Source organism: Notechis scutatus, chromosome 2 (assembly GCF_049901735.1).
Source record: "Notechis scutatus isolate UNSWTSFEM ecotype Mainland chromosome 2, rNotScu1.2, whole genome shotgun sequence".
Taxonomy (NCBI): Eukaryota; Metazoa; Chordata; class Lepidosauria; order Squamata; family Elapidae; genus Notechis; species Notechis scutatus.
In genome coordinates this window covers 23805046-23820983 of record NC_142010.1, presented here as the reverse complement: position 1 = coordinate 23820983, position 15938 = coordinate 23805046, and the positions used below count along the sequence as shown (strand labels likewise).

The 15938-nt window shown below is 45.7% G+C and overlaps 1 protein-coding gene across 3 annotated transcripts in view; it reads right to left on the bottom strand.

Annotated features, from left to right (window-relative positions):
* Positions 1–2737, bottom strand: part of LHFPL4 (LHFPL tetraspan subfamily member 4) — a 77835-nt gene extending 75098 nt beyond the window's left edge. For 2 of the 3 annotated variants that reach the window (XM_087954495.1, XM_026683024.2), the window contains exon 1: positions 1681–2734. In XM_087954495.1, coding sequence (XP_087810621.1) covers positions 1681–2086 — 406 coding nt within the window. In that variant the 5' untranslated portion in view covers positions 2087–2734. Of the gene's footprint in view, positions 1–1680 lie in introns of all 3 variants that reach the window. The other variant, XM_087954493.1, reaches the window with a different exon arrangement.
* Positions 2738–15938: the final 13201 nt, after the last annotated feature.

Sequence of the window (15938 nt, the reverse complement as noted above, 5' to 3'; positions counted from 1 at the left end):
GACTTAATGAAGCTTAATTCAGACCCCAGAAAGCCCTTTTATTGATCCATTAGGTTTTTTTAGGTAGCCTGCTTTCTGCTGATCAGACATTAATTCACCACTTTATGCCTCTATGCTGAGCTTGGCAGCTTAGCTCATTTGGGATTCAAGTTTTTCTTCCTTAAGCAGATCCAGCGGTTGGATTTGAGCCCACTGCATAGATTTGAAAATGCCTTTATAATGAGGAGGTAAACTTTCCATCTTCGTTTTATTGGAGATATATCTTGTTAGTCCTTGTTTTCATCATATATCTGCTAAAATCTCCCACGGTTTCAGACAACAGTTTTATTCCAAAACTGCATGCATCTTTATACCATAACTTTTCTCTGTCTTACTTTCCTTAAAGTTGTAAATCTGGGTTTGCACAGTAAGTTGAACTATAAAGAAATGTACTGGACTTGCATAGCACACTATGCCACAGGCAACTTACCAAGGTTACAGTTAACCAAGTTTACTATCTTGTATAAATGAAAGTGCTGGGTCTTTAAGTGTTCTGGTTAAACATATGTCAATCCCTTGAGCTTTCAGTACCATGGACAGAAGCCTGGAAGCTTGACCAATTTCTGTACCTGACTCCCTGTAACAAGCGTTTGGCCTTTTAACTTTTTAAAAATCAGGCTTTTAATCTGGTTAAAACTACTGGTGATGGGGTTTTACTTTTTATTTATGCTAAACTTTTAATTGAATAAGTAAATAATAAGTAAATAGTAAATAAGTATTTACTATTCAAGCTAAAATCTGTTTCTGGCAACCTATTTGCAAAAAGATTTGGATATACCAGAGTTTCATTTGTCACCAAACTAATCCCAGATGAAATTACATCAATATCAAAAAATGCTTTGATGCGGGTCACACACAAACCATTCATATACTGCACAAAACACACACACAAACACACACCTAAAACACACATCTGTGCGACTCCTAGAACTGTCACAAACATTACACAAACTAAACAAAACAAGTCTATTCCAACAGACTACAGACATCTGGAGCTGTCACTCATTTGATTTAACAGGGCAGGAATTTTATAGGCTCAGAAGAGTTTGACTCCCTTCCAGATGTTTTGAACCCCCAGTTGCTCAAATCTCCTTGCCATTGATCATGTTGGATGGCCTGATGATAAATGAAGTGCAACTTATCTACGGGAGAATGAAATTGTCTACCAGTGGCCTACAGAATCTCATTCGTAGTTTACGTTTATTTTAAGGGGCCTTCTCAAACCTTCCACATGGTGAAGAGACACTGTACAAGAGTTTATGGTATCTATTCTATTACCAAGCCTCCTACTTTGAAAATACAATGTACAGGCCTTCCCTTCTGCCCCCAATACACCCAAATAGTTATTCATTGAGGGTCTTTTACCTTAAAAAAAAAAACCCATTACATCCCGTTACTTTGGCTGTTCAGATCAATTCTTGCTGCCCCCCCACCCCCAGTTCTCCCTTCTAAGCAGGGAAGTCCTCCCACTCATTCTCTTTAGCCTCCGCTTTCTCCTTTCCTATTTCAGTTCCTGTCGTTATTAGAGGAATGGGGGGAGGGGATACAAGGTTTGGTGGAGGGATTTTTTTTTCTTTTTTGCCAAGTTGGGGCGGGTGAGGGGGGGGTTTGAGGGAAGGAAACCGTCCCCCGTCCCCTTACCTGCCAGTAGCTGCATCCAAGCACAGATCTTGTAGACCGTGGCCGTGTTGCAGAAGAAGAAGAGGGCGAAGCAAGTGATGCAGCCCAAGATCAGCACCATGGAGAGCAGCACGAAGAAGGAGGCGGCCTTGAAGGCGCCGGAGGGGATGCTGCGGAAGTCGGCGAAGGAGCCGTGGCAGGTGAGTTCCCGGTTGTTGCCTTCGTTGCCCACACAGTAGTGGAAGAGGCCGAAGTAGCCCGGCTTGGGCGTGCTGACGCTGTCGCCGATCCAGTAAGGCTGGATGAAGACCACCACGTTGATGATGGCGAAGCAGATGGTGAAGATGGCCCAGAGGACGCCGATGGCCCGCGAGTTCCGCATGTAGTTGTCATGGTACAGTTTGGAGGCCTCCTGCGACGGCAGCATCGTGCCAGGAGCGGCGGCGGCGGGATCCCCGGCGGCGCAGAAACGGTGAAGGCGGGCGCACCGCGGCGGCCGTCCCGGCGCTTCTTCTTCTTCTTTTTCTTCTTCTTTTTCTTTTTCTTCTTCCCCTTGGCGAAGGGCGGCTTAGTCGCGGGAGCCCCGCGGCACCGGCCGAGGGAGAGCCCAAGGGGGGCCTGCGAGGGGCCAGGCCATGGGGCCCCGGCCTGTCAAGGCGGCGGGCCGGGAGCCCTTTTTTAGAAGCGCTCGCTCGCTCCCTGCAGGTTCAGCCGAGACTCCATCTTGGCTGCTGCCGCTGCCGCTGCCTCCGCTCCTGCTGGCTGGCTGGCTGGCTGGCTGGATCGCCCGATCGCTCGATCTTCCCGTTCGCCCGCTCGCTCGCTTGCCTCTTTGCTCGCCTGGCCGAGGCTCGCCACCGCGTGCGTGCGTGCGTGCGAGCGAGCGAGCGAGCAAGCGAGAGCGCGCCGGAGCCCGGGCGGAGGAAGTCTTGGAGCGGTAGGAAAAAAGGAAGGTGGGGAGAAGGGAAGCGAGCGCCGGGGCAGCTTCCCAAAGGGAGAAGAGGGGAGGAGGAGGAGGAGGAGGAGGAGAGGCAGCGCCACGCACATGCGCCCAGCACGCAGGTCGAGGCAGCCGGAGGCCACCGGCCAGCTTCTGTTTCTCTCTCCCCCCCCCACCAACTTCCCCCACCTTCCCGGGCAACCGAGGCTGTGGCGGCGGGAGGGGCGGCGAGGTCGGGTGGAGCGTGTCCGGCTTCCCCTTCGCCGCGGGCTGTTGGCCACCCCCCCCCCCGCTCCCCTTATGTAGCTTGCGAAAATGGGGACGGCCACTAGAGGCCAGCAAACTATCCTTGTTTCTCTTCGGTCGTCTGAACGTTTGCAGCCGAGTGCTCGATGTTGAATGTTGAATGTTTGCAGCCCGGGCAAGAGATTCTCCACGCGGCGGATGACAACCCCCTCCCCCACCACCCAAAAAAAAGAAGACGGGGCGGGGAGAGGCGCAGAATGAAGACAGGGAGGGAGGGAGGGGAGATCCCCCCCACACACACACACCTCCGCAGCTGCTCCGAGCCAGCCTTTCATCCAGCAATAGGCTCTGGAAGAGGGATTTCCTCGGAGGAGGGGGCCGGGGGGACCGGGGCCGCTTCTCGGGGTATCTTGTTGGTGGTTCTTTTCATCCCCTCCCTCTTCTTCCAGCTTTGGAGAAGGAAGGAGGGAGATCCTTCACCTGTTTGGGTTTCCATTCTCCAAGCTGACCCTGATGGAAGTTTATTTTATTTATTTATTTTGTGAAGCATGTATTAGATAAACAGATCTAGGTATGAACATGATTATGAATACATGAAATGGATACGAATAAAAGGGAGCATTAGGACAGGGACGGTAAGGAATGTTAGTGCGCTTATGCATGCCCCTTACAGACCTCTTACAGACCTCTTAGGAATGGGTGATGTTAGAAGAGAAGAGGAAGAGAAGAGAAGAGAAGAGAAGAGAATTCTTTATTGGCCAAGTGTGATTGGACACACAAGGAATTTGTCTTGATGCAAATGCTCTCTGTATACATAAAAGAAAAGATACATTCATCAAGAGTCAGGAATCATCAGGTACAACACTTAATGATAGTCATAGGGTACAATAAGCAATCAAATCATACTAGGAAACAGTCAATAGAAATTGTAAGGATACAAGTGACAAGCAAGAAGAACTAGTGGCAGGTGGACCAAGGCAGTCATAGAATGGATCCCACTTGATAAAAAGCATCCATGAAAGAGACCTAAAACAAGATGGATGGAGGACATTAGCAAGTATTGTGCGCCCAATTGGCAAAAGAAAGCTCAGGACCGTATTGGTTGGAAATATGCGGAAGAGGCCTTCATTCGGATACACAATGGCTAAAATGATGATGGTGGGGGTGGCATATCATACATGGACTAGCAATATAAATTAACATTTCAACTAGACTACCCAATAAAATACAAATGTTAAAAAGATCCATATTCAAATATTAATGTCTAGGCCATCTGACCAATGAAGTATAGCATCATTTACATTACAAATAATCAGGTATTGGACCGGTATATGCCCTCAGCTTACAGCTGGTCACGATTCATACTAGAGTAGTATTAATCGTGCTTGTCAATGACCTGTGCTAGTGGCAGGATGGGTGAGGTGTTACTGTCCTCCCAGATCACCTATGGAAAATGGAAACTTGGGGCCAGGATTCTCTTTTTCAATGGGTGGTTCCAGTTGGTGTTAGTAGCAGGGAAGAGATCAAACCTTAGGACTCTCACCTCTGCAGTGCTTCAGAATACAATGTCTTGCCCCCTCTGTTTAACGTCTATATCTACCATGAAGTGGTCCATCCGTTTTTGTTTGCTTGAAGGAGAGGGTGGAGAGGAAGCATGACATCCCCAGCTATTGATCAACAGCTGAGAGTTCTTTTCATATTTTCATTCCCTTATTCCCAAGTTTTGAACGGCTCTCGAATCTCGTTAAGCCTTAAAATCATAACACTCAGGTGGTACCTAAAGCGCTGAGCATAGTCTACACTCAATCAATCAATCAACCTTTATTGTCAGAGTACAACATGTGTACAATGAGGTTGGCTCCCTTCGTGCATCCCTCCCAACACAACTCACAGTGAAGACAGAAGTCGCTAACCCAGTGATTCCTACTAACAAATACACAATCTTATTGCACCATGTGAAGTTGTTGCACAACAAGTCTGTTATACTACGTTGACATGAAGTTATTTTCCGTTCAGAAGTCTGACAGCCCACAGGTAGAAACTGTTCTTCAGCCTGTCGGTGCGGCTGGCTATGCTTCTATAGCTCCTACCCAATGGTAGGAGAGTGAAGAAGTGCTGACCAGGGTGAGAATTTTCCTCACTCTTCTAAGAGCCCTAGTGATGTCATCTGGTGGTATCAGGGAACAACCCCACAATGCTTTGTGCTGTGCTCACCACCCTCTGTAATGTCTTTCTATCCGCAGCTGTCAAGCCAACATACCACACCGTAATGCAATGTCAGGGGACGCTTTCTACTGTGGACCGGAAAAAGGAAGTCATCAGTCATTGTTCCACTTTGTTTTTTCGCAAGACCGGAAGGAAGTGGAGCCTTTTTTGGGCCTTTCTGGCCACCTGGGTTGTGTTGATTTTCCAGGTGAGATCTTCGCTGAGGTAGACTCTAACATGCCTCATCTAAAACCAAAGAGAAAATCGCTCCTTGCTTCAGAATTGCTTCTGTATTTATGTAAGCCATGCAAATTGATGTGAACAATTGTTCTTCCCATATACTGTAGTCCTATAATCCATGAATTCTAACTGATTCTAGTACTTGTCCGAGCTCCGGTTAAAACCTGTCCTAACTCTGCCATCTCAACTTGAAAGATTTCTTGTCTCAGTCAGGGAAAGTTTTAGCTTGATGCATTGGAAATCTGCCACTCAGAGTAGACAACAACATTTGGCTCAATAGAAAAGTTGGTTTGAACGTGAACAAGCCACAGTTGATGGGTTCGCACAATAAGTAGACTATAAGCCATGGTTTACAAAACACGGTGGCTGAGTTCAGGCAACAAAACCAGGCAAACTGATGATAGTTTGGTGTCCACATAAAGAACTTTCTCGTGCAGAATGTTAGTCAAGGCAGCCAAGCATCCCACAAAGTCTCCTGTGAGAGGAGATGACAAAAAATTAGGCTGAACTATGGATATAAAACTGGTTGAAAATCTGTATTCAATTAGTATATATCAGTGGTGGCTAACCTTTTCGGCACCGAGTGCCGAAATAGGAGCGCACATGTGAACCGGAAACCAAAAGAGCAGCTCTCCAACACACGCGGGAGCACAGGAAACCAGAGACTTAGCTTCCTGGCCATGTGCACATGCACCGGCCACCTGGTCTTCCGGTTTCTAACATGCATGTGTGCGTGAAGACCAGTTGGCCAGCACACACATGCACCCCGGGGCGCTGCTCTTCCAGTTCCTGGCACTCCCACATGCATGAAGACCAGCTGGCGATGGGTGGAAACTAATCAAGGAGAGAAGCAACCATGAATGTGAAATATATTATTGAAAATCAATAAATATGTTAAGGCTAATATAATAAGTGATATAATGTGATATAAAATACTGATTGGAATGATTATAAATATATATAAGTAAACTATGCATTATATGCACAAGAAATGTGTACCCAACTGACACACTGATGAACAGAAAGGTTTTATTTGTTTTTGTTGTTAAATAAAAAATAAAAAATTTTAAAGGAGAGAAGCAACCTAGAATGAAGGAGAAATTTCCTGACAATTAGAACAATTAACCAGTGAAACAACTGATCTCCAGAAGTTATGGATGCTCCAACATTGGAAGTTTTTAAGAAGAGACTGGATGATAACCATTTGTCTGAAATGGTATAGAGTTTCCTGCCTAAGCAGGGGGTTGGACTAGAAGACCTCCAAGATCCCTTCCAACTCTGTCATTCTATTCTATTCTGTTCTGTGCTGTGCTGTGCTGTGCTGTGCTGTGCTGTGCTGTTCTGTTCTATTCTATTCTATTCTATTCTATTCTATTCTATTCTATTCTATTCTATTCCATTCCATTCCATTCCATTCCATTCCATTCCATTCCATTCCATTCCATTCCATTCTATTCTATTCTATTCTATTCTATTCTACATCACACTACTGCGGCATGTTCTGCACCAGCTTCCAGTAGGTTTCTGAGTGCAGTTCAACATCTGACTATCCACTATGAAGCCCTGCATTGGCACAGGGCCAGGAACTTTGTCTCCAATGGTTCCACTTGTCCTTCCAGATCTGGTAGGATGGGCAGCCTCTGATTCCTTCTGTTAAACGTCTCGCATAAGCCAGGAGATGTGCTTCTGTGCCCTGGCATTTGCCCTATCAAAGAGTTTCCCCCCACCCCCATAGATTTGGATGGTCTCGAACCTGCTAGCCTCCCAAAAAGCTTTGGACAGTGTTGGTGCACCTTTTCGGCACCGAGTACCGAAACAGGAATGTGCGTACATGTGGGGGGGGGAGTGCTGGAAACCAGAAGAGAAGCTCCCCAGTGCACATGCATGTGCTGGGAAACTAAACTTCCGGTTTCCGGTGCTCCCGTGTGTGCAAAGGCATGTGCACGCTGGAACCTGGAAGAGCAACGGGCGATGGCTGACATGCCCAGAGAGATGGCTCTGCGTGCCACTTCCGGCACACGTGGCATAGGTTCGCCATCACGGTTCTGGGCACTGATGTCGCTCAATATCATGTTATTTGGAGGAGGGTGACCCAAACACAGGGCAATTGTAAAAACTTTACAGGTCACTCTCAGGGTGCAAGATCGTCTTGACAAACTGGAAGAACAGGCAGAAACCAGCTAGATCAGTGGTGGCAAACCTTTTTCGGCTCCTGTGCCATTAATTGCGCTTGCGCTCATGCACTCACACGCCAGCATCCAGAAGTGCTGGCTCCCCCTACACCCTCTGCGTATCCATGCACCATCCCCCTGCTGCCCAGTGCGCATCTGCACCTGTGCGCGTGATTCCCCCGCCATGCGCCTCTGCATCTGCGCATGTGATTCCCCCGTCGCACACGGTGCATCTCTGTGCATGCATGCGAGATCACCCCTGTGAGCCATCCATCTGTGCATGCGCACACGATCCCCCGCGGGTCTGCGCATGCACACATGTCTCAAGCACACACACCCCGTGCAGACATGCCAGATACCCAACAATCAGCTATCGGACGGCAGCAGCACTCATGCATGCGGAGTGGGGCTCTTCCAGATGAGCTCTCGCGTGCCGGCAGAAGTGGCTCAACGTGCCATAGGTTTAGGGGTGGGATTCAAATTTTTTAATAACCAGTTCTGTGGGCGTGGCTTAGGTGGTGCGCATGGCTTGGTGGTCATGTGACTGGGTGGACATGGCTTGGTGGTCATGTTATTTGGCTGGGCATGACCAACTCAATATTATTCACATCGAGGCACGCATCTCCTCACCTGGCCTCTCATGACTGTGGGGATGCTGCAACAGTCGTTAGTGTGAAAAATGGTCATAAGTCACTTTTTTCAGTGCCATTGTAACTTTGAATGGTCACTTCACACAAGCAAAGTACCAGCAAAGGAGGGGAAAAAAGTTCCAGAGACAGGAAATCTAGTCCTGCCAAGAATGTAATAAGGGTTAACGGAGAGGCAGTTTCTGTAAGCAACACCAGAATGTTTCCTTCCTGCCTTCCTTACAGGATTAGGCCAGTAATTTCTTCTAACAACTGGTTCTCCGAACTGCTTAGAATGTTAACAACCAGTTCTAGCAAATAGGTGCGAACTGGTAGAATCCCACCCCTGCATAGGTTCGCCAACATGGAGCTAGATGAATATCAACAGAGACAAATGCAAACTAATTGCATTTGGGTGGGAAAAACCAAAGGCATGAGTATAGGCATGGGGTGGCACTATAACTGAGACCAACATATCAAAAAGGATCTAAGTAGTAACAGAATAACATAAGTAGAAGGAATCTTCTAGTCCAGCAGTCACCAACCTTTTGGACCTCAGGGATCACCAAACTCATAATTTTAAATCACGTGGACCACTAATATGAATTTTGACTGATGGCGACCACTGTTCCAGTCCAACTCCCTGCCTAAGCAGAAGCCTATGCAATTTCACACAAATGGCTGTCCAGTCTCATTCCCATGAGTATGGGATGCTTCTTCTCAAAAGCCCCCAGTGTTGGAGTACCCACAACTTCTGAAGGCAAGCCATTCATCCCACTGGTTGATTGTTCTCACTGTCTCACTGTTCTCACTTGGTGAATCTGAGCCAACAATGTGAGGCAGCTGTAAAAGAGCAAATGCAATCCTAGATTATATTAGTAGTAGTATTGTGGCAAGGTCACTGGCCCTCTTTATTCTGCATTGAGTCAGACCACTTAGAAACATTGCACCAAATTTGCCTATGGAGATTCTCAGTCGTTCATGGTTGTCTCAAAGGTGCTTTTTCAAGAGGCAACTGGACTTTCTTGTCTTTGCTTTGAAGATGTTTCGCTTCTTATCTAAGAAGTTTCTTCAGAGCTAAAGAAGCTTCTTGGATGAGGAGTGAAATGTCTTCAAACCACCCCCACCAGAAAATCTAGTTGCCTTTTTAAAAAGCACCTTTGGGATTGCACCGAATTCTGCGTATTATATTTTAGGAAAGAACAAACTGGAACTTGTTCAAAAGACACCAATGAAGATGATAAAAGAGGCTGAAATGAAAACTGATGTTTGGAATCAGTGGGCACATATCAGAGGTGGGCTGCACATAACTGTAACAACCAGTTTGCTGAAAGTGTGAGCAAGTGCGTGCACGTTCCCTTCGCCGTTCATTGTCCGTACATTTTGGATGAACATCGGGAAAAGTATCTTAACTGTTCAACAGTGGAACAGTGGGGGAAAAAAGGTTGAGGAATTGGCAGCACTAGCTGTGAATCCTGGTTTATGATTTCCAATTCATTCAAATGAGGCTGACTTAACAGCATCTCCACTACCTTGGAGGAAGCAGTTCTATAGCATTCCAGGCATGGCTAACTGCCCTGCAGAGGCCCACAGTCAATTAAGTGGGTAAGAATACAGTGCAATATTTTTGCTGCACTTCTAAATTGTATATCAACAATCTCTTTCGTTGCACAAGTGTATTAACATTACATTCCTAAGGATTCGTTTTAGCAAAATCAACACGAGTATTAAAGAGCCAGTTGCAATTCAACTAATCCTGGCTGACTTTTGAAAGGTTCGTATTTGAATGAGGATATTCATAATCAGAAGCAATTTATTCCTCCCTCTTGTGGAATTGATGCTATGTACCCTTCAACAAGAGTTCTTGCTACAAATTAACAAAAAGTATGAAACTCAACCAATATACGGATCTGAGGTTTTACATCACATTCAGGACATGTGCTGTTGCTGGGATCCACATGAGTGATTGTTAATATGTATGGAGGACAGAGAGAAAACAAGAGAAAATCCAAACAGCGGCTCATAACGAACCTCAGAATTATTTCGAAGGGCACTTTTAAAGCTGCTGAATTAATTTAGCAGAAAGCAGCATTGCTTTCTCTTCCCTCCTTCTCCAAGCAGAAGCTTCTGAAAAAGACTTTCATATATCTGAAAAAAAATGGACTGTGAGGAGGCTAACTCAGCCACTTTTCTCTGGGAGAAACCGCAGAAGACACTGTTCCATAAACAATGCTGGAGGCTTCCTGTTTTACGTGGAGAAAAGCTCTTTACATCTTTCTGTATTGCATTTCTGCACGTACCAAGTCTGGAGATCAGGGCCTCAGTCACATCCTGTTGGCATCTTTGGCATCTGCTCCTGAATATCTCCGCTCACAGAACATGAAGTTTCCAGCCTTTAAATATTTCATTTTATGAGAGCAGAGATTCTTGGGAGTGTTGGGAAGTTAAAACTCACCCCTCTCCTAAAAGTGAAGTAGAAACTCAGAGAGGCAGAAACTCAGCCCCCTCACATCTTTGTTAATGGGATATATTAAGGCCTTGGTCAATCTATTCTACATAACAAAGATCTACCTCCTTCAGGCAGAGCCATTTCATCGCCCTTCATTGCGCCACCCAGCAAGTTTCAACCAAATTTAGCACACAGACAACCTACAAAGCTAGCTATGACCTCTGATAGCAACCAATCAGGATACTCTTCCTGTGCCCTAGGAAGTTCAAAGCCCAGAGAGGGCATTAAAGCCAGGAACTCTCAGCATCTCTTCCCTTTTCTTCACCCAGGATTTCCAAGCCATGTGGTCTTGCTGTCCACCATCAGTAAACCTTCTTTCCAAGCAACTTCCATGAATCCAGTGTCTTTTCCCCCACTTGGAACTGAACCCAGAAGGATATTTTTTGCAACAGGAGCAAATGCCAGATGCCAGCTGGATGTGACTGAGGCCCTGATGTCCAGATCTAGTGTAGGTAGTCCTCAAATTACAACAGTTCATTTAAGTGACTGTTCAATGTTACAATGGCCCTGAAAAAAAAGTAACTTATGATTGCTTTTCACAACCGTGATCAAAACTCAGGCGCTTGGCCACTGACTCATGTTTATGACGGCCTCGGGGTCTTGCGATCACCTTTTTGTGACTTCTGACAAGCAAAGTCAATGAGAAAGCCAGACTCACTTAACAACTGTGTGTCCCTAACTTAACAGCGGCAGGGATTCACTAAAGAACGGTGGCAAGAAAAGTTGTAAAACTGGGCAAAAATCACTTAACCAGATGTCTCACTTGGCCACATAAATTTTGGGCTCAATTGTGATGGTAAGTTGAGGACTACCCGTACAAACAGAAACAGGAGTGTGGAAAGGTGGAAAGAGCTTTTCTCCACGTAAACAAGGCAAAGTTGCAAGATGCTGCAGAATACCCAGTGTGGAAAGATTGGAAGAGATGATTAGAAGTAGGGGGGAAAGTAGCTTTTGAGCAGGGGTGGGATTCAAATTTTTTTAACAACCAGTTCTGTGGGTGTGGCTTAGGTGGTGGGCGTGGCTTGGTGGTCATGTGACTGGGTGGTCATGGCTTGGTGATCATGTGACTAGCTGGGCATGGCCAACTCAATATCACTCACATCGAGGCACGCATCTCCTCACCTGGCCTTTCATGACTGTGGGGATGCTGCAACAGTCGTAAGTGTGAAAAATGGTCATAAGTCACTTTTTTCAGTGCCATTGTAACTTTGAATAGTCACTCCACACAAGCAAAGTACCAGCAAAGGAGAGGAAAAATACTCCAGAGACGTTCCTGAAGCAGGAAGTCTAGTCCTGCCAAGAATGTAATAAGGGTTAAAGGAGAGGCAGTTTCTGTAAGCAACACCAGAATGTTTCCTTCCTCCCTTCCTTACAGGATTAGGCCAGTAATTTCTTCTAACAACCGGTTCTCCGAACTGCTTAGAATGTTAACAACCGGTTCTAGCGAATAGGTGCAAGCTGGTAGAATCCCACCCCTGCTTTTGAGTCACTATCCTTTCTCATAATTGGCAGAAGCAGAATAAATTGTATAAAATAATTAATCTCTCTCACAGAATTCAGCTCACGTTCTCTTAGGATTTGGATTGCGCCGATGCATAATTTTGATCGTTGATTCTTTCCTTTATTGCATAGCATGTATACTGGCCAATTGAGAGAATTTTGATGAGCCTACTGGAGGAAAGGGAACGTGATTAAGGTTTATAAAATTATGTACAGACTGACCAGAGAGAATATTATCTTCTCCCTTTCTTATGTTAATAGATTCTGGGATCATCCAATGAACTATGTATTTAGACATTTCTGAAAGAACAAAGAAAGCTGCCAAGGGTATTGTGTTCAGAAGGCAACTGGACTTCCTTTGTTTTTCCTTGAACATGTTTCACTTCTCATCATTCAGTTCAGAAATGAAGAAGCTTCTTGGATGAAAAGTGTAAGAAAAAACAAAGAAAGCCCGGCTACCTTTTGAAAAACGCACCTCTGGTACAACCATGATCTGGATCAGGGGTGGTATTCAGCAGGTTCTGACCAGTTCTGGAGAACCAGTAGCGGAAATTTTGAGTAGTTCGGAGAACCGGCAAATACCTCCTCTGACTGGAGATTTTACAGCCTCCTTCCCCTGCCACGGCCACTAAGCCACGCCCACAGAACCGGCAGTAAAAAAAAATTGAATCCCATCACTGATCTGGATGACTGAAAAATAGACAAAAAGGTCTTGATATAGTATATTATCTTCTGGTGGAGCTCCATTTTATGAGATCCAATGATATTCACTAGTTTTGGTGGCTTTAATAGACAGGCAGACAAATTCACAAAGAACAATTCTATCCATGGCAGTTAGCCAGCCCTCTAAAAAGGATTGGGGTTTTTTTCTTCTTCTTTTCTATACCACTGGTGGCACAGTGATTAGAATACAGTATTGTAGGCAAACTCTGCCCACAGCCTGGAGTTCGATCCTGATGAGGCTCAAGATTGACTCAGCTTTCCGTCCTTCTGAGGTCAGTAAAATGAGGACTCAGATTGCAGGGGGCAATTATGCTGACATTGTAAACTGCCCGCAGAGTGCTGTAAAGCACTATGGGGTAGTCTATAAGTCTAAGTGCTATTGCTATTTACTATTGCAATGTAGAACCTATCTTTCTGCTTAGATTTTTACTTGGGGTAGCTATTAAAAGCTAGGCCCCATGTTCAGAGTAGTGTATAACCGACTGTCTTTCCTGCAATGCTGTCTTTGAGGGTCTTTCCATAAACGGTTAGCTGATTACTGGGATCAACAAAACGTGGAAGGAGATTTAACCGATTAATAGAGTTGGAAGGGACCTTGTAGGTCATCTAGTCCAAGCAGGAGACCCTAGACCATTTCTGACAGATGGCAATCTAGTCTCTTCTTGAAAGCTCCCAGTGATGAAGCTCCCACAACTTCTGAAGGCAACTTCTGTTCCATTGGTTGATTGCTCTCACTGAATGATGTCACTTCTCTGGTTATTTGGAAATGGTGCTTTAAAACAGGGGTTGCCAACCTTATGGGCCTCGGGGACCACCAAAGTCATAATTTTAAATCCCGCAGACCAGAGACCCTGGGAAAATCCCCCAAAAAGTCTGCAGGAAAATTCCCCCACCCCGTTTTCCTACCGATCGATCATTCTTGATTTGGGTTTGCAGGATACCGTCTCCAGCTCTGTTTTCAGAGGGAGAGAGAGAGAGAGACTTTTGGCTTCATGCAAAGAAAGCAGCAGAAGCAGCAGAAGTCTTTCTTTCTCTCCCGCAAGCTCGGCCAGAAATGAGTCTTTGTGAGACTTCTTGTGCCGGCGCAGCCTCTTGGAGCAGGATGCCTTGCAGTGTCCCAAAGACTCATTTCTGGTGGAGTTTGGGGGAGAGAAAGAAAGACTTTTGCTGCTTTCCGTGCATGCAGCCTGAGGAAAGAAGAAAACGATGGAAAGATGGCCAGGCCAGGCAAGTGGAGCAAGTGAGGCAAGTTCCTCCGCCCTTTCCCCTCTCCCCTCACTACCTCATGTTGTTCACAATGCAAGCGATGGATGGTGCAGCCTTGTGTTCCCATGCAGCCTGGATTGATTGCTTTGGGGGGTGCTTTGCGGGTGACATTTCTCTGTGGTCCACCAAAATTTTCTCACAGACCACCAGTGGTCCCTGGCTCACTGGTTGGCGACCACTGCTTTAAAACACCAAGATCACAGGTGTATTGAGCCAATGGGATTTACAAGAGTCCTAAAAGCAGTCTCTCTCTCTCTCTCTCTCTCTCTCTCTCACACACACACACACACAATCTAAAGTATCTTTTTCATAGCGAAAATCTTGAAATGATTACCAGGTCTCACAAGATTTTAGCATTCTTGGTTGAAATTAATTAATAATTAATTAATTAATTAATTTTTTAAAAAACCATTTTAAAAAACATTTTGTTCCATTCATTTTATTTCATTTTAGAATCATGTAGAACAGTGATCCCCAACCTTTTGGCCTTGTGACCCGGTACCGGCATCAGCTGGGCGCCGCCATCTTTTTGATGAAAACGTGCTTCCGGTGAGCTTTCTACCGGAAAAGCTCACCAGAAGCACTTTCATGAAAAAGATGGCGGCACCAGCAAGCCAGTGGCCCGGTAGGAGTTGTTCAGCGGACCGGTACCGGTCCGCAGACCGGTGGTTGGGGACCCCTGATGTAGAAGACGCTGTTGAGAGTGGGATCTTGCATGCCATCTTATAGGTTATGGATCCTGTGATTACTTTTGATTATGCAATGAGCCTGCATTCAAACGAATGAAGAGAGACTGGAAACCATGTAAGGTTTTTCCCCCCACCCCTGTTTAGTCTGAAGCTAACCACGGTAAACCAATTACCTAATTTTTTAAATTAAAGTTGATGGCATTGCAATGTGTGAACCCCACCAACTAACAAACCATGGCTTAATGTAATCAAGTCATGGTCTAATTGTTGGAGACTTAAAAAAAATGTGATGTGTTCTTTGTGCCACCAAGCTGCGGTGGCGCAGTGGTTAGAGTGCAGTATTGCAGGCTACTTTGGCTGCCTGCCGGCTGCCTACAATTGGGCAGTTCGAATCACACCCAACCTCAAGGGTGACTCAGCCTTCCATCCTTCCGAGGTGGGTAAAATGAGGACCCAGATTGTTTGGGGCAATAGGCTGACTCTGTAAACTGCTTAGAGAGGGCTGTAAAAGCATTGTGAAGCAATATATAAGTCTAAGTGCTGTTGCTATTGCATTAGGAAAGATTTAATGCATTCCAAAGGATCCTATTGTTATGTTAGTTAGATGGAAAAATCCTCCTTGCAAATCCAGGCTTTGAATAAGAGGGCTGCCCCTGAACATTTGTGGTTAGCTCTAGCAGGACCCAATGTGGAGAAATGTCCTAGCTTTTTGTTGCTATAGTAGTGCTGTAGTGCTATTTAGGCTGAGAAGCTGTAGGTACAATTCTCATATGAAAGAGTACTTCTAATAAAGACATGCTGGCGACAGACTCAGCTCATCCCCAACATATCAAGAATGGAGATAACAATGCTACAGAGCCTGCAACCGATTCTCAAACAATGCTTGAGCTACGGATCCCAGGGAATTCACCTCCTCACTGCCAGTCATCCCTAGAGTGGTAAACAAGATAGGTAAGAAAAGACGAATCTGGAAGCTGCTAGAATATAAGCCAAAGAGCTCTCCTGTGCCTCAGTCTCCTTTTCTTGAAGCAGGAAAAATGGGATTGGAGCCTCGGTCATGAACAGAAAAAGTATGTACTGCACAATATGTGGCTCTGGGTTCTTTGGCAGCTAGGTGTGCTTTTGTCATGAAGGAGGACACTGCAACATAACAGAGGCAGCGGA